This window comes from Myiozetetes cayanensis, unplaced genomic scaffold (assembly GCF_022539395.1).
Source record: "Myiozetetes cayanensis isolate MyiCay16 unplaced genomic scaffold, myiCay2020 scf7, whole genome shotgun sequence".
Taxonomy (NCBI): domain Eukaryota; kingdom Metazoa; phylum Chordata; class Aves; order Passeriformes; family Tyrannidae; genus Myiozetetes; species Myiozetetes cayanensis.
In genome coordinates this window covers 699,086-725,033 of record NW_026087964.1, presented here as the reverse complement: position 1 = coordinate 725,033, position 25,948 = coordinate 699,086, and the positions used below count along the sequence as shown (strand labels likewise).

At 37.2% G+C, this 25,948-nt stretch overlaps 1 protein-coding gene across 5 annotated transcripts in view; it reads right to left on the bottom strand.

Annotated features, from left to right (window-relative positions):
• Positions 1–297: 297 nt before the first annotated feature.
• Positions 298–25,948, bottom strand: part of CTNNA2 (catenin alpha 2) — a 485,320-nt gene continuing 459,669 nt past the window's right edge. For 4 of the 5 annotated variants that reach the window (XM_050338724.1, XM_050338725.1, XM_050338723.1 and 1 more), the window contains one exon: positions 298–1,459. In XM_050338724.1, coding sequence (XP_050194681.1) covers positions 1,172–1,459 — 288 coding nt within the window. In that variant the 3' untranslated portion in view covers positions 298–1,171. Of the gene's footprint in view, positions 1,460–16,881; positions 17,026–25,948 lie in introns of all 5 variants that reach the window. The other variant, XM_050338727.1, reaches the window with a different exon arrangement.

The window sequence follows — 25,948 nt, the reverse complement described above, 5'->3', positions numbered from 1 at the left end:
TGAAAAAAATTTCATCCCACATCACACATCTGTCTCATATGTATCAAGGCTTAAATCTGTCTCTGATTTAAACTTTGGTTTGGACCCACTGACTATGGCTGGCTTATTCTGGCTATTAAAAAAACCACCAAAAACAAACAAACAAACAAAAAAACCCCATGAGAAAATTCACTAAAAAAAAGTAAAAAAGAAGCAAAAAAAAAAAAAAAAGAAGCATGAGGCAGAATTAATCACTGCACACATTAAATATGCTGCAGGAGACATCTGTGCATTAAAGGAGACAAGCCATCTCGAGGATTCCAAGGTTAAATGAGTTTATTGAGTTAGTGGTTACAATGGTATGTCAGATACCTGTAATCCAAGCTACACCTACATATTTGCCTCTAAATTCTCACACTGTCAGTTCCCGTGTCTCTAAACATTCCACCACCAGGTCTTCTATTACTAATATTATAATAATCAGAATAATAATCATGATATAAAAGGCAATGTCAATCACCATATTGTGCTTCATACTCCACCATAAGGAATTCAATTGGCAAAAGTAAACCTCTGGTCATATTAATGGGATTAATCGAAATGTGAGCAATCAGAACACTACTAGAATATAAAGAACAAAATCTGGATTAAAAGAAGCATTTTTAAGATGAATTAGTTTGAATCTGGTTTAAAAATTCACATACTATAATGAAGATGACTTAAAAGTTATATCATTTAATTATTGGGCCACACATTGAAGCATATTGGCTAGTACATTTTTGCACTGCAACAGAAGCAATACAAGCTTTATGGTCTACCATTACAATTCCTTTTTTTTTTTATTTTTTTCACTTAATATACCTGCCAACCTAATGTTTCTTGCATGCATTAAAAATTTCGGGGTTTAGACTTGAATTTTTTTATTTAATCCACACGTTACCCCCGTGATGCGAACTCTTTGGCCAATTCAATGCTATAGTTTAGTTTAAAAAGGAAGCTTGGAGTAAGCCCATCTCACATCAGAGGGCAATGCCCTAAACTCTGGCATTGCAGAAGGTTAGTAACTTTATGAATAGAGTCTCAGGTCGCATGCAAATTGTCCCTGCTTCCCCCCACCCCATGCCAGACGCACACAAGTCGGCAGGTACGCATACAAAAAGAATATAAAACCCTCCTGGTAAAGCTCAGTGGTTTAGAACGAATCCATAGCTTTAAATTCACTTAAGGCCTGTACAGGGGAAATATGTTTCTTCTGGGACCCTCTTCTCACTCTTGTCTGATATTCTTCTGGTTTCTCTCTCTTTACTAGAGGTTTCTTCTCGGGGGCCTTCATCTTCCAAGATACAACTGGTGAGTTCACTGCAGCAGTGCCATAGACCTTCTGATATTTAGTAGAAGCCACATAAGATGCTTTCACTGTCAGGACCACAGCGTTCATCAGATTTTTAGCTGCCTGGATGAGAGAAGTGGCACTGTCCAGCTACAAACAGAAAAGAAAAGGAAATGCAGCAAGGTTACTCCAAAATAAAATACAGCAAGGGTATGCCACGACTGGATCACTGAACCGTTTCCTGACTGAAGTGTGGATCCTCCCAGATCTTATTAAAGGTGAAACAAATACTCTCCCTCAGGATTAGCTTGAAGCATCGCAACACAACATGCACTGAACAATAAAGGTAAGACTGTGGTACCTCACATTACATTTTTTTCTTGTTGATGATTGTTTTTCTATGGTTGAAGAAGTTGCCTTTTTTTTTTCACAAAAAAATGCTACTTCTCACTTAAACCCTTAAAAATTTGTTGTTACATGTCAGAAACCTCAAAACAGGTCAACAGGGATTTTTCCCAAGTGTTCTGGTTTGTTCTAATTATTCCTGTTAAGCCCAGGATAACCCTCCCCATGATGTCTATGGGAATAGCGTGAGACCAGTGCTGAGCTTGTTAAGAGAATCCCATCTGAACAGATGAAAGGAGGTTCTGAAACCCCTACAGAAGCAAAAAAGATGAAACAGTTAACCACAGGTTTTTGCAGCTCCTGTAACATGTGAGTTCCTTGTGGTGACAGGGAATCTCACTTTTTGGTTACCAGGCTTTTTGTACTTATACCTTTGTGCTTCTCCCATGCACGAGACTGCCTGAGCTTCCCGGGTCCTCGGGATGGGAGAGCCCCTTAAGAACTTGTTGAACTTCAAAACACTGGGACTTGCAGTCAGGCAGCTTCCATCCTACACTGAAATGAAGTACATACCCCTGGCCAACATTTTCAGAAGGATTTTAAGCACTTAACGGGATTTTCAAGGCAAAGTCTCAACATCCCACAAGGCGAATTAGGTACTTGCCAAATCCAAGTGGATGTCCTCAAAGTAGCAGGTCCTAAAAATATGCTAAGTACTGTAGCAACCCAGGTTACTACTTATGATGTTCAATTATCTCTTTCCTAAAATATTAAAAGAGTAGGATACACTTTTTTTTTTGTGGTAAAGCCTTTCAGTTATATAGCATAACATACCAGTTATATACCTTCCAGTTATACCATGGAAACTGCTTCAAATATTTATAAGTCTTTCCCAGACTGTAGGAATTATTTTGCATGTAATATTATTTTAGTTCTTTTAAGTCCACCCCACATGTTCAGTAAGTTTTTAGCTATTTTTAATAAGTGTAAATGGCCTGTGTCACTCCAAACCTTTCCTGCTCCCTATTTTGGGAGCACATGATTCTGAAATAAAAATGCCAAGCAAGGTAAGCAGGATAAACAGTCATAAGGAAATAACAAAAACCATGCTATACTTCACCTCAAGTATTTTGAATCATTAACAGAAGAGTTCAGGAGAAATCTCCTTCTGAAGTGTCAGTGACTGATGTGAACAGGAACAGACCCTACAGAAAGCCTGTGTCTGGAACCACATTATTCTATACTTACCTGTTCTTTTTTTATTTCCTCCTTATGATTCATTAAATACATAAATAGCTACACACAGCGAGGTGGAAAACAACAACAACAACAAAAAAGCATTTTAATGATATTCATGTACTCGGTGCCATTTCCTGAAATGCACAGTTAATTGCCTGCCCCCAGTAAATATTTTTCCTCAGGACTAATTTGTATTTCTGTTCGTAAAAGAAACTGAGTTAAAAGATGGAAAATTACATTACATGGCAGAAACATGACTGTTCAAGAGGGAGTAATGAAATACAACCCAGTGCAGTGTTATTCTATAACCACACTACCGTATGATTTATAAGGCAATCTGTATGTTTGTTGGCAAATAACAGATCGCACTCTATTAAATTAGGATATTCTAATTTACTGCAGAGATCTACAATCAAGCATTATTCATTGTTAAACGATTCTTTCTGAAACGCTGGTGAATTGATATTGAATATAAAGTGATACCGTCAAATAGCATTTACTCCGTAATCAGTGTGAATAAACTGCCTGGACTGAGCCCACATTGCACACTCCTGAATGAATTCCAGTTGTCAAAGGTTTCCAACAGCTTCCCATTTCCCACCATGAGAAGCATTCTGGTATAGCTGTTTCACATGCATTAGGGAACAGAATGATTAAAGGAAGGGTTTTAAAATGAGGGGCCACACAAATCAGATGCTTAAACCTATACATAGGGTTCAATCTACGTCTTTGAACATGTCAGTAATTTTATGAACTATATTGATAAGAGTGAACAGAAGCCTGCACTTCTTCAAGATCAGATGCAGACTGCAATGGCACCTTTTAGGAAACCACATTATCCTGATGCCATTTTAATCACCTTTAGTTTCAATCTGCTGTTATAGTAGATACGAGCTCCCTGTTTTCACCATTATTAATCACATTTTAAGATACAGATACTTAGTCTTTGACCTCAATATCCATTTATATTGTAAAAGGCTTTCAAGTCTTGGAAGCAGAAAAGAGACATAAAACCCCCATCACAGAATTAGGCCATGAGTGTTCTCCAAAATCTGCTGTTAGCCATCCCATGCATCCAATTTGGCCACCTAAGCACTTGCAGTGATTTTCCTACACCTCCAGCTCCTTGCTTGTCCTAGGGCTCAGTAAAGAAGAATTGTTCCAATTAACATTTAGATCTTACTCCACCACTCCAGTGTTCCTCCAGCTTTAAGCTCTGCTTTGCCATCAGCAGAGCTACAGTGGCACAAAGCTGGAATGAGGCAGCAGTGAATCAAGCCCTTAGTGCCTTAATCCCTTACAAAGTCTGGGCAAAGAAACACAAGCAATTTTCCAAAAGGATAATGTTAATAATAAAAAACACAAGAAGGAAAATTAACGTTTCGAATAAAAGTACCAGCAGGAAATTATTGCACTGTACAGAAGGCAACCTTCATTCCCTAGTAGTGCCAAGAGAATTATGGATATAATGATGGATTTTGGACCTAACAGCTAACAGAACCTTTGACTTGATACACAAAGTAATAGTGTTCTGCAACTTAGACCTCTTTACAAATATGTTTGCTTCCTTATATGAAAAAAAAAGCCCTCTTAAACAAAAGAGATAAATTTAGGTTATTGGCCATAAAACTCTAAGAACAGTAAATGCTGAGGAAAATTCAAAATTCATACATAACCTAAAATCACTGCACTGGAGCTGAGCACTTGGAATCACAGAATCATTGCGCTTGGAAAAGACCTCCAAGATCATCAAGTCTAAAAAATTTACCCAGGTTAAAACTGCCATGGAATCATAGAATCATATGATGACTTGGCTGAAGGGACCCTAAAGATCATCTTATTCCACCTTCCACCATGGGCAGGGACACCTTCCACTAGCCCAGGTTGCTCCAAGCTGTGTCCAACCCGGCCTTGGACACTTTCAGAGATCCAGAGGCAGCCACAGCTTCTGTGGGCAACCTGTGCCAGGGCCTCACCCACCCTCACAGGGAAGAATTTCTTCCTCATATCTGATCTAAACCTGCTCATTTTCAGTTTGAAGCCATTCCCCCTTGTCCTGTCACTCCAGGCCCTTGTAAAAAGTTTCTCTCTATCTTTCCTGCAGGCTCCCTTCAGGGTCCACCACCCTGGGAAGTGACAAATCACTCAGTAAAAAATAATTTCAACAAAGGCCTTTGCTCCAAGCTAACTTTGCTATTAGTGAATGCAAGGGTAGAACTCTGGAACAGCAAAGGATCATATCTGCCAACAAGGTAATTCCAAGGTTTTTCCCCCCTCCAAAAAAGTCCTTAAGGTCTAGAGGAGTTTTTGAGCTGCTTGTAAGCTGTGCAGCAATTTTCCTGCACTATTTCCAGAATTCTCCAGAATCTTGTGACAATCAAGATTTTTTGCCTCTTTTACATGTACACATAATCTGAGTAAAATAACCAGCAATTACAATACCAAAATAGCTGAAGAAATGGGAGAGAATAAAGCTGGAATTTTCTCTTTTTAAGAGTACAGCGATGAAAAGAGATTTTCTCCCTGCATTGTCACATCACTGTAATGGGGAAGAATTATACTTTAGTTTTGACAAAGGAGTAAATCTAACTTCCAGAGATATCTTCATATTTATAATCACAAAAAGTAAGGGAAATAGAGAAAAAAATATGTATTTCCAGTAAGCAATGTTATAATATGGGTAGTTTTAAAAGAGCTGGTTGTTTAAGCATTTTCTCTATCATTATTGCTGATTTTACTAAACCTTAAGAAGTGGGAGAAGACATCAAAAGAATTGTAGATAGTTCTTAGTCATGAAATATTTGAGCAGATCAAAAAAAAAGACCTGTGAAATAATAGGTCAGTTCAGCTGACAGCACTCCCAAATAAGATAATTCAATGTTTGTGACAGACTCCATAAATAAAGAGAGGAAAGAAATAAATGGCAACCAAAGGGTTGTGTGGGTTAAAATATTTACAAAGTAACCTACATCATATTTTGATATGATTAAACCTTGCATTGCTTAAAATAATGCTGTGGATATAATTGGACCTTCGAAAGGCGTTTTGCTTAGTCCTACATGAGAGTTTGATTAAAAACTCCGTTGACACAAAACTAACAAGGCACATACAGAGCGATCCCAAATTCTCCAGCAGCTGCTTCCAAAAGTACGTCCACACCCAAAAAAAAGATCAGTGCTCAGCAGTGACTTTCGCAGTGGGGTCTTCGAGAAACCATTTGGCAGCTTCACAGGATTAATAGTTCTGTTGAAATATTGGGAAAAGGGTCACTTATTTGATGAAATTTTCAGATGACAATTAGGAAAGTGGCAAGTTGTACAGAAGGCAAGTGACTGATACCTAATTAGCTGCTGAAAGTCACAAAATGTAGATTTTAATTTCTGGCCAACTTCGTAACAGGTGATACCTACCTATACAATAAGGAACTTTATTCCATGTAGGATCCCAAGTAATCAGTCCTTGAGTATACTAAAAGGAGGGAGCTGATGAAATGGGCTCAATTGTCATATTCAGTTATGGAATAGTGAGTCCTCTTCCCAATGCAAGAACAGTGCTGAGGAACTGGGAAGAATTCACATAAACTCAAGAACTAAAAACATATTTTATGGGAAATACTCAGTCATCTCTGTTTTTTCCAGCCATAAAGAGAATGACTAAAAAATGAATTTATCAAAATCAGCAAGTACATGTTAACAGGAAGCTGATTATATTTCAACTTCCATAGATTAGACAAGGATAAACCAAAACATAATGGCTGAAAGGTGAAGCAGGTCATATTAGTTATTAATTAGCTGAATTTTTTTATGTAGCAGTGATATTAATTAATCACAAGAACTCATGAAAGATTGATTCTATTTCTTGAAATTGGGAAATCAATATTGGATGGTTTTGCTTAATATGTATTAACTATTGGACATTTTTAATGCACATCAATTCAGGGAGCCTGTGCATCAGTTATGCAGGAAGACAGCTTAGATGATAAAAACAGCCCACACTGACCTTGAAGTGTAGGAACGCAAAAAATTAGTATTGGGAATTATTGATAAATGCAGTTTAGTCTGGTTTACTTTACTTTACAGACTGCAAGGATCAATTGCCATTTATTTAGCATGTTGAAAAAGGACCTGTAAGCCCTCAAATACTCTTGGCTAAGACCTGATTTATGTGCCTTTAGCAGGTGACTCAGGCATTGCCAAGCCCTCAAGGCTATCTGTGAGTTCTGGGTGAATTCCTTGCCTCTCCTGCTTTCCAAAGGAAGTTCTTACTTTCATGGCCAGGTACAGTTGCTTTTACCACAAAGCAGAATTCAGTTAACAGCCTCCAGACCAAATAAATTCACATGAAGCAATTATGAATCAGGAACATAATTTCCTCAGACTTTATTCTTATGCAACAGAACATTTTCCTCTCAGCTGTGCTTGATAGTAAATCCACTCCTATGTACATCAGATGTATGTAAGAAAAAGATCTTATTCATAATACTTCTGTCTTACATTCCTGTGGCACATTCCATGCATAAAACATGACAGTATTAGTGACAGCCAATGCAAGAATGGCCTGTTTGCTATTCAGATGCTCTCATCCCTCTGGTAGGAGACATCTGCTATTTATCAGCACTACTGTGCAATGGCTGAGGGTCTATTTTAGTCAGTCACTTGAAAATGCACATAAGGCTTTTGCTAGCTACAGTCCATTGTGAGAAAACTATCTTATGTATTTCAAAATCTCTGTTACAAAAAAAAAAAAGTACAAAAAAAAAAAGTAATTATTTGGAATGCAATGTGGTCACAATGATGTTAAAAATGATCATAGCTACCCAGAGAAAATATTATTATACTCATCCTTACTTAGCTATTTATTTTCACATTTGACTGCAGTAAACTCACTCCTTTACAGGTGATGAATATTTAATTCATTCTGGGCATAGTTGTGTTTTATAGGTGGCCAAGCCATGAATAACCATCCTCATCTGCATTTTTTCAATTCCAGGTAAGGAACCCATGGGATTCTCAAGCCCATTTGGTTGTATTTTCCAAAGGCTGCCATCTCCCAGGACAACAGAAAGCACAGGAGTACAGCAAGAACTGCAGGGATCTTCTATCTTCTATGGACTAGTCTCATTTTAGCAAATGCTTTATGCCAAATTTGCAAAAACAAGGATATAAAATACTCTCAAATACTGGCATTCCAAGCATAGACAAAATAAAGAGGCACTTCTACAGTTGTTTTAGTTATTCCAGGTTATTTTAAAACAAAATGGATAAAAGACAAAATTATATCCTAATTCACTTGCTTTAAGAAGAACACTCAATAGGGAAGTTCATATCTTAATAACTGGAACAGTGAAAATAAAACCCAAAACCATTAGAAATGCCTAAAAGTTAATGTTACATAATTCTTTTTGTGAATTAGAATTATTTACTGATTTCTCTCCAGCCTGGTGGGTCCCATAGGTGAAAAACATATTTTCAAATTTTTTATAGATATTGCTTTTTTTCCCTATTAATTAAATGTCTTTTCAATCAATAAATTACTTCTCAAATATTAGTGCTATGAAGGAAAAGGTGCACTTTTATTGTAGTTACCAAATATAATGTAGTTTATTTCCTCAGTATTTAATATTTAATAAATATCTTGCTGCATTCTTTTCAGAATGTAATGGGGAAAATATTTTGGCCCATGATAAAAAAATCTGTCAGAACCAGTTATTTTTCTTTTTATGCTCATTTTCTGCCATTTCACAGGAGGAAAAAATTGCCAAACCAGTACAACTCATACCATACCCCAGAAACACTACAAGGACAATTATATATAGCATTGAATTTTTGAAATGCAATTGCTTTATCAGTATTTTTCATGATACACCCCTGTCTCAAAGTTCCTAAAGCAGGATATTTGCTATCAGTCTGAATGCCAAAACATCTGCAACAATCCTACAGGACAAGGAAGAAACCCTCAGTCAATGAAGGCAAAGGAGTTTTGTAGATGGGAACAGGATTTCACCCCACAGATTTGCCAGAACTACTACAGCTGTTTATATACCACACATTTCACTTTCTACATCAACCTACAACTGAGAAACATGGGAATGAGTTTTCTGCCATGGTGGCTCCGGGTTTTTTGATTCCAAATCTGCCTCATTCTGCACAGAACTGATGTCTGGAGGATGTTGCCTACCATGGAACCTCCCAGACAGAAAACGTGATTGTCTAAGGGCCAGCACAGCTCCAGTACAAACTGAAGCAAAATTAGTGCAGCCACATTTACAACTTTCAAACCATTCTGCCCTGTGGAATGGTTTGATCTGAATTCTTGGATATTAACAGGAAACAGGATTTTGTAAAACTGATTTAAAGAGGCTCCCACCTAGTATTCAAGAAGATAAATGTCTGCAACAAAGTCCAAACTCTATCTGACAGAAAGGCAAACCCAAACCAGAGCTAAAATTTTTGATATTGCCAGGAGGCTTGCTGAAGGCAATTAGAGTAGGAAGTCTGTCAAAGCTCAATATCAGGCCCAGTAAAAAAGCAATTTACACCAATTTACACAGGGATTCACATGTTAGAAGTCTACACAAGATACAACATTGCCTCACCCTGAGGTCCCAGAAAGAAAAGTGCAGACAGGACTCTGTCAAAAGCATCTCACTACAAAGCTCCATTTTCATATTCAACTGCACCTAAATCTAAAGAAAAAGGAAATATAGAATATCTAACTAGCCTGGGCTACTGATCTCCCTCCTCCTGACTTGAATTCTGATTTGGTTCTAATTTGAGAACAGAAAGAAATTTTAAAAGCCCAAAAAATAATCTAGCCGTCTTTCAAACTGAGTTTTAGAAGCAAATCTTTTGTTCCTTATCGAGAAAACAGGTATAATAACAAGCAGAAATGTCTTTCTTACAGTCTTACCTGAAAAGCATCCAAATCGTGTCTAGTTGGCTGGAAATTGTACTCAGTGATAAAATGTAGGAGACTTTGGATACAAAGAAATCAATAAAGCACAGAAACACTACATGCTTTACACAAGGATGTGTTATCTCCTGCTATTCCTCCCGATTTTGTCACAATGAAAACACAAAGAAAAGCAGCATAATGCAGGATTTCAGATTGCAATGCTGAGAACTGTGCTATCTGCCCAAATTCTTTTTAAATTTGTACCAGTGTCTGTATGTGATTTATCACCCCATCTTCAACTGTGAGAATCTGCCACTTTTTAAGGCAAATTTGCTCCTTCAGGTACCTTCTTATCTCTGAGGTGATGCTTGCCCAGGTCAGCACAGAGACACATTTTGAGGATGGCTGCTCTACAGGCAGAGCTGGCTCAGGAAAGGGCTTGGAAACAATGCATCAAACAGATCAGAGTGAATAAAACAAAATCCTCCTGTAGAAAGGAAGACAGTCCCAGGACAACTGTTCCTTGCTTCCTAATGTTTGCCCACTGTTGTTCATATATATTTTATGTCTTGTAGAAGCAGATAAAGGGTTTGATTGTTCAAGATACTGATAGCTTGTGAGGTGCTAAAAGGCTTTCACTTCCTTTCAGTTGAGGGTCCTTCCAGAATTGCTCAATTCAATCAGTAAAAACATTTCTTTCTCTGTTTGACTCCCTGTAGACTTTCCAGGACTTTAAAACAGTATGCAATTAAATAAAAAAACAAAATCTAACCTCCACAACAGTCTTCAAGGGAGAGCCCTATTTCAGCTTTTTCATAAAAGTCCCAGCACTGCCAGAGTTAGCTTAATCATATACAGCAAATAATTTGTAATGGAAATTCTATCATTTTATACCAAATAAATTATTCACAACAAACTGTTCTACTTGTTTGACCAACTCAATTAATGGTTAAATAACATTCATCCTTACTAGAAGGAATTTTTTCCCTGGTCAATTACTGAACATACAATCTGTAAATGCATTTGTTCATTACATTTTAACTTTATCTAACATTAAATGCCACTAAACCCCATCAAAACACGTAAGATTTAATGGAATTACTGCAAGCAAATGAAACCAGAACAAAACAGAAACATTTGTAAAGGCTGTTGCAGCTCTCAAGGAAAGAATAATCAAAGATGACAGCAAATTGAGAAAAACTTGAAATGAGTAAAATCTTGCTCTGAATTCCAAAGGCTCATTTTTATTACTCATGTTTTATAATGCAAATATTCATTTAGGATGCAAAGAACCTTTTGAGCTCATCTAGTTCAATGCCCTGTTCAAAACTTGAATTAGATGAGGTTGTTCCAGATTTTGTTCAAATTCAGAGCATGCCCAAGGACATGTTTCTCCCACATCTCTGGACTACAGACCTCCACCCTGAACTTGATTTTCACTGCCCTCCAGTTAAAACACTTTTATCTTGTATCTAATTGGTATTTCCCATGTTAAAACTTGTTTGTTGTCCCTTTTCCTGTCCCTATGACTCTGCACCTCTGACAAGTCTGGATCTGGTTCTTTGAGATCCTCCTCTTTGATAGATGTAAACAACATCTCCCCTTAGCCTTCCCTTCCAAATACAAGCCAAGTTATCTAAGAGGACTGTGTAGATGATGTTTGGGATCTCATTTTCACTACAGGAGCACGTGTCTTATCCAAAAGGAAAAAATCTGAGTAACTGTAGAAAGGAAGGAAAAAAATACCACCAATTATTGACAATTTTTTAATTGCTCATTCAAGTTGGTTAAATCCTGTAATACTCTCTTCAGAAAATACTTGTGCTAGGGATTCCTAATTTACCTGGACTCTTTTGGAATTCTTTTGCAATTCAGTACTTTAGGTGGCGTTCTCCTTGAGCAACAAACACAGAAGTAATCGTAGCCTCAGTGATTCAAATTTGATTTCTGTGCTTTTCACCTCAGGACAATCTTTCCTAGACAAAACCAAATTAATTCAACCCCATCTCCAAATCTTCCCTCTAATCCAGAATTTATGTAAAGGAGATGAAGGTATAAACTTGGCTGTTATTTAAAAGAATGCTGAAATGAAAAAGAATTTTCAGGGGCTCTTTTCATATAAAGTTCTTACTTAATTATTGTAGATAAGTCATGATTATCTATAGACTTGACTGCACTTAGTTGTCATTGCAAAAATTCAAACTGAATGTCATTAAATATCAGCCACGATCCAAGAACTGCTCATGGCTGGTGTCACTTATACCCCCAGAAGAATTTTTTCAGATGTCTCCAACTGAACAGTTTCTCTAGGAACAAAGGCAGGAAAAATAGGGCTGTCCATAAAAGCCATTGATTCCATGTGTTCAGTGACCTGGGCAAGGTTTTCAGAGTCTCCATTTCTGTAAACCAAGTCTTAACCCTGAACTCATCCTACCTAATTCCAGGTGCTGGAACCAAAAGATTCCAGACTCCTTTTGTGCTTGGAGAAGAAGATCAGGAACAGTGGAGCACTTGAGGTTTTTCACAGGTTCATTTTCTATGGAGATGGACCAGAGCACCTCACCCTTGAAATGATTTTTATAGATCCTACCTTGCATTAGAATCCTAAAGACGGTACAGTGAATCTGGGAAGAAACACTCAACATGTGCAAAAAAACTATCCTTGGATTTGATCCAGTAATCCAAGAATTCAAACAAATCTAATGAATATTTTTTTAGGTTGTCTGCCCTAATTTTCTCTTTTGGTCCTCAAAAGGTCAAATGGGGGAAAAACACGTAGTACAAAACATATCAATCTCTCCAGCATAAAGAAACAAATAAGATTGGAGCCCCAAGACAGCTGCTTTATTTAGATAAATGCTCCTTAGAAAACAATTTAAATATTTCTGCCCAGAAAAAAATTGGTTTCCTTTCTCTAGTGGTTCACAAGAAAGCTGACACCACTTATCTATCAATATATGCCCTCAAAAGAACCCCAGAGCTAAACTCTCTGACTCTTCTTGCCTGAACACATGGTTTAATTCACCTGCCCATGACTCTGCATTTTTAACAGATATTATTATCCTAACCAGTCGTCAGTGTCTACCTGAAACAACAATATCTGCTCCTTAGAAATGGCCCTTGAGTTCCACACGAAGGAAATCTGGAGTGAACTTCTCAGAGGCAGATGTTTCCACTTCACTAGATGAATCACTCTCCCACAGCAATGGAGATGATAGTAAAAACCTCTTCATAATTCAATTAAAAACTTTCTGAATAATAAAATAATTAGTTTTCATTACACCACAGATCTACTCTCATCTTTTGCACAGCTTGAGTGTGGTAGCCTCCCACTGTTACTGCAAGATTTCTTTTCCATCTTTTTCAAACCATAATTAACTAGGGTGAAGTCTTTCTCCTGGTTTATCTGTGGGTTTTTTGGTTGGTTGGTTGGCTTTTGTTTGTTTGGCTTTTGTTTGTTTGTTTGTTTGGGGCTGTTTGCTTGGTTTTGTTTTAATTTTTACTATTACTTGGCCATCCAGAGTAAAAACTGGAATATAGAGTAGAAGACAGAGAAATGCTGGTATTGAAAATTAAGTGTCTTCAGGGAGGATGTAGTGATTGAAACTCATCATTATTCTATAATCTTTCCTGCCTTGAGCTCAGTATTGTTTGCAGAAAGGAAATAATGACAATATTTCCTTCTGTTTTCAGTTCTACGAGGGTACACCGTGTGTTTGCTTTGAAACCCTGAGGTGGGACTGATAAAAACCCAAAGGATTATGACCAAACAGAATCACATTTAATGTCTCTGAGGTGCAACTGTACCAGGATCAGAAAGCCCAGGGTGTGAAGGCAGCCCTGGTTTCCTCCATCCACTGTGCACAGTTCAAGTGCTAGTGAGCATTTTTGTTGACAATTCAAATGAGCCGAGGGCAAAGTTTAAAAGGATTGCAATTTAAATCAACACAAAGAGTCCTCTAGAACGCTGGGCACTATCACTGTGGCTTCTTTCGCTGAAACAAGATGAAATTTGCTGAAACAAGATGAAATCCACAGCAATTCATTTTGAGTCAATGGTGTTAAACCAGCCTAAAACTGCAGTAAGAGAGGGCAGGGTGATAAGAATCTCTCTGCCAGCTGACATGGTTTAGGAACAGATGGAGCATTTCACAGCTCTCCCTCACTTCTCATATAGAAAAAGAAGGTAAGATCCAACCCACAAAGTTTTAATTCAACTTGTAAGAGAAATCAGCCTGGGAAATAAAGAAAATTTTGGAATCTTACACAGACACCTTAATCATACTGAAAAAATGTTGATGATCTTACATCATTAAACTATTGCTCCCCCTTTGCCAGTACGACCAAGGAACAAAACTGTAATTTAAGCTTTGACTTCCTTAAATATATAGGCATAAATATGCTAATTACTGGTTTTGTTTCAAGACAGTTATACACAGCGTGCTTGCAAATACAAAAACCCGATTTTTCTTTAAGAATACCATATCAGAAAGTAACTTTCATTTTGCTAACAACTTACTTACGAAGTTTTAATTCATTTAAATTAGCATATATTGGAAAAAGTTGCTCAGATATTTGCTCTAAAAGTTCTCATATTAAACACTAAATAAAATCAGCTGAAATATAGGGCTTATAGTATTTTAATTTAATTTATGTACAAGTAAATAATATTTAAAAAACATCATAATTGACTGAATACATATTTAAGCATAAGCTGTAAAAGGTAGGAATCTGTGCACTTCAGACATTTTAATATTTTTTTAATCATAGCTGCCAGTAAAATAATTAAACAGGGGAATTACCTCAGTAGATGTAAAATTAGGCTATTTATTCTCCCAGTGTTAAGTTACTCAGGCAAACTCACATCCTGGGGTTGCATGGTCAAAAGTTTGTTATTAGAATTGGCACAGACAGATTCCAGGTTAATTATTGCAACAGTTTATGTAATTCTGAATATCATTCCCTCTACAAACTCCCTGCTACACAACTCTAATTTGCTCATTTTAAAAGATAAATTTAGAGTGCCAATTTATCTGGATTTAAAGTAATCCACTGACATCTCTGTTCCACAATATCCCCTCAGTGTTGATCACTATGTCTCGTTCACCATAATTACTGAATGACATCAATTCTGATTTCCTCTTCCCAATCCTCATACCACTTTTAAAGAGAGTTTCCCTCTCCAAGCCACTAAAATGGTTTTGTATTATTGAAGTGAGATTAGAGGCAGTGTACAGTCGGTCCTTATCTTTTATCAATTCCGTGCAAAAATTAAAGTCTCCTGCATTATGCAAGAGTAATTACAAATGTGCTAAGACAATTTGACAAAACTCATCAGCAAAGGATGTGCTTGGGCTCTAAATTAAATTTTACCTCCAAGCGTTTGCTTCTGAAAAGAACAAACTTCATCTTTAAAAGCAGCAGTTCCCATAAAGTTTTCCCAGTGAAACATTAGAGACTGACTAACCTGCTTTTTCTTTCCTACTGAAAAGATTAAAGTTGGCTGGGAAGGTAAATTTGCTTAACAAGTTTGTGGCTTCGCAGAGGAAGATTTGGAGATTTCACGTTTGGTTCGCTACAGGAACAAACAGTAGTAAAACTCCTTGTGCACATTATTCACAGCCAGAAGAGTTACCACCTGTCAGGGAGACATTTTTATATTCTTTGTCCTTATTTTTCTCTCTGACAGGAAGGGAAACAATCATTAGTGAAAAGTTTGGGTAGCTGGCTTTGTAAACAAGACTCTCATCCTCCCAGAATTTCATTCAGCTCTCCTGTGCATTGATACAAAGAGCATCCCTGAGTCATCAGGGAGGAATATCTATCCATCACCACAGACCAATCCCCAGTACGTGCCACTGACCAGAAGATGGAATGGTCTGCATCCTTAACCAATTGCTCAAAGCCACCAAGTCACCTGGAAATAGAAGTACTTCATCAATCAAACTACGGACCTCCTCTGCAGAAAAGGCTGTGATTGCACTCTCCTCGTCTTTGATTTATGGAAAATGTGCTGCTGCCTTTCAGTGCCTCTCACTGAGATATGACAGGACCCCACACAAAGCTGGTAAAGAGCTTTAAATGAACAAGAACAGCAAGATTTGCAGAATCCCTGGGGGCCAAAATCTTCATATGATCCTTCTTCTGCCCTTTAGTATGAGAGCTCTGACATCTTGACAGCTTTAATAGATACCCAAGAGGCAGAACAAGAAAGGAAGATCTTCGTAGTCCATCTTGTCTTTTTTAAAGTGCTGAGGGATATTAAAACAGTGAAGCAGCAATACTTGGGGCCAAGGGACATTGGTAACAAGACAATGCTTTAAAGGAAAATAGTAATGTTTAGGTAGTGACAAAAGAAAAACACCAAGAAATTCAGTTAGCAGTATCCCTGCCCATTTCAAGTTCTTATCACAGAAAAAAAAATAATCAAATGCTTTGATTTATAATTTCAAAAGTTAAATCTCAGTTACATCTCCTGGTGTTTCCCTCTTAATTTTAAGTCTATAGCAATTTACCTTTGAATTTTATTTCATCTATAAAATAATTGGCTTATTATCAATACACAGCTTCATTAAATATTCTGGGCAAAGAAAATAAAAACAGTAATAGAAAATATAGGAAAAAGAAAAGCCTGTCCCATATAAACAGCCATTATCCACAGTTAGTAATGTTAAATATATAAATAACATCATCTATCCTTCATCATAAAGAACTTTAGAAAAAGTATGGCCCAGCACTGTAATTAAATACTGTAATTAAATTAATGGAAGTTTAGCAATTGAGTTCAAGGGGACCAGGGCCTGCCTTTTAGCAAGGCAAGTTAAACACTGAAGGATCAGTTTAACCATCAGTAAATGGACTGTCTCTGCAGAGAAACGTGATCACTGCTTTGCAGATGATGTAAACTCTGGGACTTCAGGACAGGAAGGGAATGCTTTTTCTCAGGTGACTAAGACAACACATGCAAATAATTCTGTGAGTCCTATTTAAAAAAAAAAAAAAAGAAGAAGCTATCAAAAAAATCCCCCGTTGCCACGTCTCTTCCCTCCACCCCCAGATCTATAAAGACAGAGATGAGACAGGAGGTTACTCACCGTTGAGGAGTCACCGCTTCCAGTCTCAAGCGTAGCTCCCTCAGCACAGGTGGGTGGGTGGGTGGAAAGTTGACTAGCCCTGCCCCCATCTATGACATCACACTCTACCTCATAAAAGGTAGTGAAAGTGCTCTGAACTCCAGTCTGATTTCCGAGAGATACAGAAAAGAGATAGTGAGAGAGAGAGCAAGAGAAAAATTGTGCCGTAGCGTAGAGGTGAGAGAGAGGGAAGCGTGTGCTGAAGGAGCTCTGCTTGGCCAAGGAGACAGGGACTGCTCCACGATGAGTGACCCCGCTGGCTGCTGGTTCCTCTCACTTGTTCCCATAGCACAGGCTGATTGGCAAAGGGGGTCATTTTTGGCACCTCTGGATGAAAACCAGAGGACAGAAAGCTCTGTCCCCATTAAACGCTGATTGACATCAAATCGTGCACAAATTTGGTGCATAGGCTGCCAAATGACACTGCTTTATGTGTGGTTTTGTACAGCCAGACTGCACAAAAACATACACACCACTGCAAGCAGGTAAAATTCCAGTGACTACAGCTGGAATTACGCTTGTGTCCCCCATGCTGAACAAACATCCAATCCACACCTCTGGAATGACCCTTGAGTAGAGAAAACCAGAGGGCTGGCCTTCTATTTACCCTCTATACGCCACTTTATGAAGGAGGTCAGCAAAGAATTATGGTTTTCTTGCATTGAAAATGAGAACTGACAAACTGTGCTGAAAGAACAAGTGAGGGAAGTATAAAAATTCTGGGCATACATTTATTTACAGAGCACACTTTCAAAGTTCCAGAAAATATCAACAAAATTGCACAGAGATGATGTTTTTAAATATGTGCATTTTTAGACAGTGACAACCTTCCAGGCTGGGGCACTTTTTTTTTTTTTTTTTTTTTTAACCAATATCCCAAGAACTGAAATGGGAGGGCTTAAAATGGGATATTCATTCTAATTTATTGTAAATGGAATTTTTATCATCCAAATTCTGGAAAAGCAGGTTCAAGAGTAAACATAATTGCTTAAATTATTCACTGGGATTTTCTTGATAACCTAGCTGTATCCTAAAAGTAGAAAAAAAATTAGTATATGCTGCTAAACTTAACTCCATTTAATAAAACTACTTAGAGAATGGGGGTACTATTCAGGGCCAGTAAAAAGGGCTAACATAAGATCCTGCCTTTTGGAAGAGGAAAAATGAATGCTCCTTAAATCTCTTTTAGGACTATGGATTATAGGCACACTGAGCTAATATTGATGTTTTCCCTTAGGCTTTTTGATGCTACAAGGATCATGTGAATTCTAATCTAATCATGATTAGTTTTTCTGTCTTAATAACAATTAATGTGTATTCCCTGCTCTGTGTGATCTTTGTTTTTCTCTCCTTTGCTTCTGTTGAAAAAAGAAAGTGTGTGACTCATGCCTAGAACCAATCCCTTCACCTAACAACAGAAGTCAAGTGTTTTTCTTCTTACCCTTCAAAACTTTTATCATAATGTTAATCCTGCAGTATCTGCAGATGCTACTTTAAACCAGTACATTTGTGGATTTCAAAAAAATCAACAAATGGGTGCCCAGTTGGCAAAATGAAGAGCTACTGTGACTTAGAGATGATATGGAACTCCAGGAACACAATGCAAAACTAGGCTGCAGCTGAGTAATGCTAAGTGATGATAGTGCTGTTCACAATTGAATTAAACACACATCTGTCTCATTTCTCTTTGCATCTTCTTGACTACAAGCTATTTGCATATCTGAAGATAGAGAGGAGGAAAACCACCTCTGGCACCCTGTATTGCCTCGAGTCCTTATTCATATTCATGTCTAATGACCTGCTAAAACAAAAGAAAAATGGGAATTTTTAAAGGCTTTTATGGTAAAAAGTACCAAGTAGAATTCAGTTAATCCATAACTTAGGTAATCTGTGCCTTGACTACTGCACCACAGTTGTTTTTGCCAAATAAAGTAGGAACGTATTTGAATTCCTTTGAGCACCAGACCTTACAAAGGCTCAGCAACGTTGCTGATTCTGATAAAGAGAAGGATGTTCAGAGGATATATTCTTAAATATGAGAAATATTACACCTGTAATAGCAGTTCTAAGGTCTCCTACAGAGACATTTAAGAGTGAGTAAGAGTTAAATTGCCTTTTATTGGAATAGGAACATATGGAAACAGTACAATTAAATCCCAGGAGACTGAGTGTGGACAAGGATATTCTCCAGTAACAATACAAGACAAGGAATATGGAGAAATATGGATGATTCCATCATGATAATGTGATATAAACAGTTCAATGGATTAGATAGCAGATAACACCCCAGATCTGAAATCTTGCTTTGACCTTCTTAGTATGACATCTGTGGTTTATAAAGAGAAAATTAAGGGAAGAGCAAAGTTAAGACTGAAGAGCAAAGTTAAGACTGAGTTGTGAACATACACTAGAACACATTACCTACTAAAACACATTACTGAGTTAAAGCATAGAAAGAATATATCTCATGAAAACATTTTAAAAATGTTCATACATTCAAGGAAGGAAGGACAGGAATCTTCCAAATGTTCCAAAGAATACAACTAAGGTTAATTAAATGAATGCATGGAAATGCAAAGAGACAGTAAACGAAGACTTTAATATCAAATGTTTTATTAAGGGATGTAAGTTAAGCCTAACAGCATAAGAACACTGTGAATGCAGGTTGAGTAATTGATTTAATAATTTGCACCCTGGCACTAGAAACCAACTTGAAAAAAGGGTCCATGTTCAGTCTGACCTCAAAGATGTGTTGGAAAAAAATCCCTGTGTGCTTTCTTTCTTGCTTAAAGAGATGAACAAGTGATGGGAAAGGGCAGGCACCACCAGTGGCTCCTGCCTATAAAGTCTGAGTACCAGCAAGATTGTGAAAAGCTGAGGAGCACCAACAGTGCAGGAGTGTTACAGAGACCCAGAAGGGAAAAAGGGATATATTTTAAGAAATTGAAACAAGAACTTGAAAACAGGCCATGTGAAAATGCTGAGGTGACATGGATCATTAAAGTCTGAGAGTTTCTCACGGACACACCTCTGACCCAAAGGTGTCCAGTTTCTGTAGTGGATCAGCCTGATGGATAAGTGGAAAAATCCTTTTTGTACATTATGTGTCATAGTTAGGGAATGGTGAAATATGTAACATCCTACCTGACACCGAGTAAAGCTGCAACTTCTCTAAGTTTTTGACAGTGGAAATGCTGAATTTAGCTGCAGGTATAAAAAGGGATGAAAACGCTTCTGGAGTCTTTTGGCTCAGATATTGGTGCTCTAATCCAGTTTTACAGAGTTCTGATTTGGCCTTTGATGAGATTTAGGACACATTACTTGCAGACTTCATCTCAGTTTCTAGAGATACTATTACCTATCTGGTAACTTAGTTTACAAGGCATTTTGATGATGTATTAGTCAGAATCTGAAAGACTTGATGTTAAAAGAGAGCATTTGAGAATATCTAACAGTAAGAAGTTAGGACTGATTTTTCTGATACTGGTTAGGTTTTTACTTTGACATTTTACTTTTTGTTGATGCAGCTGCTTATCAGTTATGTAAGATTAATGATGTGGTAACAGAAATATTCTTCTTTCTATGAGGTACATAAATAACAACTGTAATAATAATATGTCCCAAGTGTGGAAGAAAATATTTCATAGGTTAAAGATAAAAGGTAACTTTTAACCTTCCTCCCTCAGTTTGTTCTCTTCCCAAAGGCTATTATGATCTCCTGCATTTAATGGAAACACATCCCTGTTGTGAGTTTTATTAAATACTTTGTTGTAAGTTGTTCAGTGTTTGCAGTTGATTTTGCTCAGGCTGAGAAAACCTGTTGATGTTTTCCCTTCAGGGTATGTCTTCTTGTCTGTGAGTGTTTCTGTGTGTGTGTTACTCATCTGCAACTCAGGTTGTCAAGAACAATAATTAAAGTCAAAGGAACTGATGAGTCTGAACTGAAGTTGGTATTTTTTTTAATATCTGCAAAAGCACCACCTGACAGTACTTCTAGAAGTGAGATTTAGTCTCACCACTATCCAACTCAGGGAATTAAAAAAATTGCAAGAGCTACAAGATGTACTTCTGTTTAAGAAACAAAATCCAAAATCTCCTATTGTGTGCTAAATCTGTCATTATGCAAATTCAGTTCTCCATAATTCCATGAAAAAGAAAAAAAAAACTCCTAACTTTTATTTAAAGCCTCAGGATGTACCTATTAGCAAATCTCTGCTTTGCATTAGGGAGGCCAATTGAGAATTCCCCTGAATAAAGGAATTCTTATTTAATACAAAATGATGACAGTTGGTCCCAAACCATCTCTTTTAAAGGCAGTAATACAAGAAAAGAAGGGAATGTGAAAAAGGGCTACATTGCTCCCTTTCTTTATAGTAATTTTTACAGGAATAATCTTTTAGGACCATATCTTAGGCTGTGTTAGAATGGTGTTTGCTAATTATAGCAGGGCTGGTGCAATTTGTGTATCAGAAAGCCATAATATTCCCATTTTCTTCCCAACTCATTCAACATGGTCTGGAAGAGGAAAACAAGCTAAACTGAAGCCATAACTAGTGTAGCAGAGGAGCTTTGAATTTTTGAGTGGTTTCTATTTTTAAAGCAAATGCAGTATGTAATGAAGCACACACAATAGTATTTCCTTCAATTCTCTAATCTTTGTCTATGATCATGTTTGTTTCAAGCTTTAGTCTTGAATCTGTAACACTTTGCTCTGTTCTTATGGAATTAAATGGATTATTTGGTATCAGAAATGCTTTCCTTTGCAGAAAACTCTTCTAATGAGAAATTTCAATAAATGTAATCTTCAGAAATTCATGAATATTTGTCACCTGATAAAGCACAAGAGCAAGTTCCCTCCAGCCAAAATGCTTCTTAATAAGGAGAAAATCTGACCTGTCTAAATTTGAACTTACTGAATGCAGACATATAGATGGTGCTTCTCGTCTCCATGAATATATTCTAATGAAGACAAGTGCAGTGTGATTTTGCTTTGCAAATTAAATTATGGATAACATCTCTCCATTTATGCAGGATATATTGTTTCGTATTCATGTGTATGTGTGTTTACATAAGCATTTATTTACAATGAGATATTTTCTTAGACCTAAAAATAGCCTTATATCAAGAAACTGGAGCTCCAGAAGAACTGAGATTACTGCACAAAAAATATTTTCTTGTTGAATTTTTCAGTTCTGTCTTAAGTTCCATTCCTCTACTTTTCCTTACATGGAGCAAACTCTGCCTGCCACCAATCCACCTTCACTCAGCTGCTTTGAGGAAACAGCCATACACTAATAAAAAGAAATTAACCTTTCCAAAGGCTTCTACAAATTCCTGTACAGCTTTTGACTTAAAGAGAGTTGATTACCCACACCAGATCTGCTCAGCACTGTCTGCTTGGGGCTTGAATCCCTCCAATGATGCCAACTGCATAAACTCTCTGGGCTCCTGGTCCACACTGCCTTTACTGGGGAGCAATAGATAAGCTACATATAATGAATTTATTATTGTCAAATATTTGGGAGAGGTATTGCAAATGGCTTTAGAGCCACTACAGATACATCTATTTATGTCTGGTGGGTTTTTTTCCTGTTCATCTTTGAGATGTTTCATAGGATAATTAGGAATTCTTCACTGTTTTAACTTTCAGAAAGCCCTAAGACAGTGCTTCAATAAAATATGTCATATATAATGAATATATGGCCATGAGGGATTTTATCAGCACTCATTTTGATTAACCTGCATAATTCACTGGTGCCTTTATCCTCTAGGAGTAGTAAATTGACTCAGTGTCAGGATGATAAATTTTTTATGTTACCATGTCATCAGGTAGTCCCTTTCTTGGACAGTGTATTGAGGGACATTCTGTGCCAGCAGGAGCTGGAGACTCCTGTATTCATCACAAATAGAAAAGCCCAAACAAATTTGTTCCAGATAAGGGTTTATCAAAACCTGTGTCAGTACCACGTGCTTCATACAGCCATGTGTTTGGGAACAAAGTACATTTACTATGGTTTTATTTCACCTTCTTGAGTATCAATATGAGGTTAACATGTAACAGAGGTTACTTAAATATATCTCCATCCCAAACTGCCCAGCTGAAACATCTCCCTGTGGTTTTCACTTTAATTTCTTCCAAAGCAGGTGATGTGACCTCCTGGAACACACAGAGTAGATCAAGGTCCCTCTTGAAACCTGCTGAGGGTGCACTTGATCCCATGGTTCATATTAATTGACCCAATATTGACCCCTGAGGGACACCACTCATCACTGTTCTCCACCTGCACACTGAGGCATTGACCACAACTCTTTCAGTGAGACCATCCAGCCCATTCCTTATCCACCCATTGGTCCATCTGTCAAATCCATGTCCCTACAGTTTAGAGACCAGGATATGTGGGCCATTTCTATTATAAATTAATAGTAGAACTTATTTTCTTGCCAGCTAAGTAACAGCAATAACCTTCTTTTACTCCTGAGAATCTTGAAGAAAAAGGACCCCAACAGTTTTGTCAATTTGCCAACTCTCCCTTCAGGAAAGTTTCTTTTATATCATGCTAAATTCTTGCCTGATTCAGGAGGAATTAAATCACTCTATTTGCCAAGCTCCAAAACAACACTTTGTCCATATTCTTAAGCATTTTACATGCAAAGGTTCTCTTTGACTGCCAGCTTTAAAGCAAAGGAAAACACTCCAGAAAGGCTTTCTTCTTCAGGAAAATGAAATAACCCATCAGTGACTCTTAAGTAAATGTTTAGGAACATGCACTTTATCCAAATTCAATGAAAGGCACCCTTACTCCTTTTAATAACAGTTGAACCTCAAATTACCTGATTTTTCTTTAAGTCTCTAGAATTAAAAAGTAGCAACTTGATACTTCACTGCCCACATTCATACCAACCTGCTTTTACAGCACGAGGTAGTTTACAGTGATTCAGCCTTAAATGAAAGAAAAGTAGGACCTTTATCTTGTTGTATTCCATGTAAGATCCATAGGCAGACTTGACAGGGACACTGTCAGCTCACCTGAAATAACTGCTGGATGCTTCCAGTTACTCTGTGGTTAATAATGAGGTTCATTCATTTTTGGTGAGGAGCAGCTCTTTCTGGTTACCTTCCTCTTATCACTGACCAAGAATAAACATACATTTATTTTGCCCCATGTCCTGTATCTGTTAATATTTTTATGTATCCACCCTCCCAGTCAGGTGTGTTAAGGCAATTTTAACCCAAAATTAATGGGGTGGCTTCAGCCTTTTTACCTTCCTTTTCCCACCAAAGCCCTCACTTCAATTCCCCAAGCAGGAGCTCCTCAATAAATTCCCAATCTAATTAAACTGTCTTGTATCTTCAACAGATTATAAAAATCCTTCTCTGGGTATTGCAGTTGAACCTATTATGTTAAGATAAATGGGATTTGTAAAACAACTGGGAACTGGACCCAGCTAAAGTATATATTTTTGGAGAGTGCTTTGGCTACTGATTCAACATTTTTGGGCAGTGTTCAAAGGCACATGGTACAACCCTGGATATCTGTCTGGCTCAGAAGTTTCAGACTCTCTGGGCAAATTTTCTGATAATACAGCTGATTAGATCTGTAGAGCTCTAAATCAAACCTGAACACGATAAGGGGCTGCCTTGGATAAGGGATTTTCTTAGATTCTGCTCAATCTGATCCTACAGGAAAATCTGTGGCAAATCTACTAAAATAAACAAGAATTTAAAAAAATGCAAGCTCATAGCCTAAATTGGTAGTAGGTAAAGGAGCTGATCAGCTTCTGAGCAGCAGTAAACAGAACAAGTGGATATTTATTCTAGAGTAAGAAATGAATACATATATTTGTTTTATTGTAATGCTCTTGTTAACAAGAGGCAGAGAGGAACACTGGAAAAATAAAGTAGCCCTACAGCCAGAAGTCTGAATTTGTATCTAAATAAGAAACATCATCACTAAAAGCAACTCTATTGAACAAAAGTATCTCCAACAAATAGGCGAGGCTATCAACAAGAGCTAAGTATATGTAAATGGGATTTACTGAGAGTAGTGTATGCTCAGCACCTCAGAGGATTCATTCCAATACAACAGTGCAACTGATTATAAAGCAAATATGCATTACTTTAAATAAACTAAGGCAAGAGACAAAGCAAATTATTTTGAAATGCTTTTACTCTGTAATTTCATTAAAGGATGTTGTTTATTCTTAGAGGGGAACTAGAAATTGAATATTCAGATTTAAATCTACAGAATATATCTGTTTATGGACCAAGGTCAGGGAGACTTTTATTAGGAGCAAGGATATCATCTGCACAGATCAGAAATATTTGTAAAGTCTTTTGCAATTTTTTATATTAATCTGCTTTTGCTATTATCTAACCTCCTCCCCATTTTTGCTTACTTTCTTCCCTGCAATCTTCTTCAGGTTTACAAGGCTCCTCACTGAAGGACAGGTTAGAACATAGTTTTCCCGTATTTTACTTTCCAAAAGTCAACTGGAATCAGAAATTAAGAGTCTCACCTTGCAACATAAGGGATCAAATCAACAGACAAGCTGGCCTTGCTCCACTGATATCATGAGCTAACTCCCAATTGCCAGGTCTTACTTATCTGCTAAAAATAGTTTTGCTATCTGCATGGAGGGAGTTTGATGGGAAAGGTCAAAGGAGAAAAAAGAGCTTGGGGGGAAAAAGGAATGGGAGAAAGGAAAGGGAAAAAACAGTGGGTTCTTTACTGAAATAGTTTACACTTCAGGACTGTGACATTTCCTTACTTTTTGATCTGTTTTCCTACTTGCAGCAAAGTCACTGATGCCAAAAAGGACCCCTTCATATGCTATGCTAGTACCATATCAATCTACAGAAGAAAAAGCAAACAAGATCAGCTTTAGGCTTATTTTCAGAGATAAACTACTGAATCTTGTAGGGGGAAAAAAAATAGAGGTTTCATCAAAATATATACAGCACATTATGTGTTATTTAGACAATATTTTTGAAGTTGTTGCAACATATTTTTCTCTAACAAAACTATAA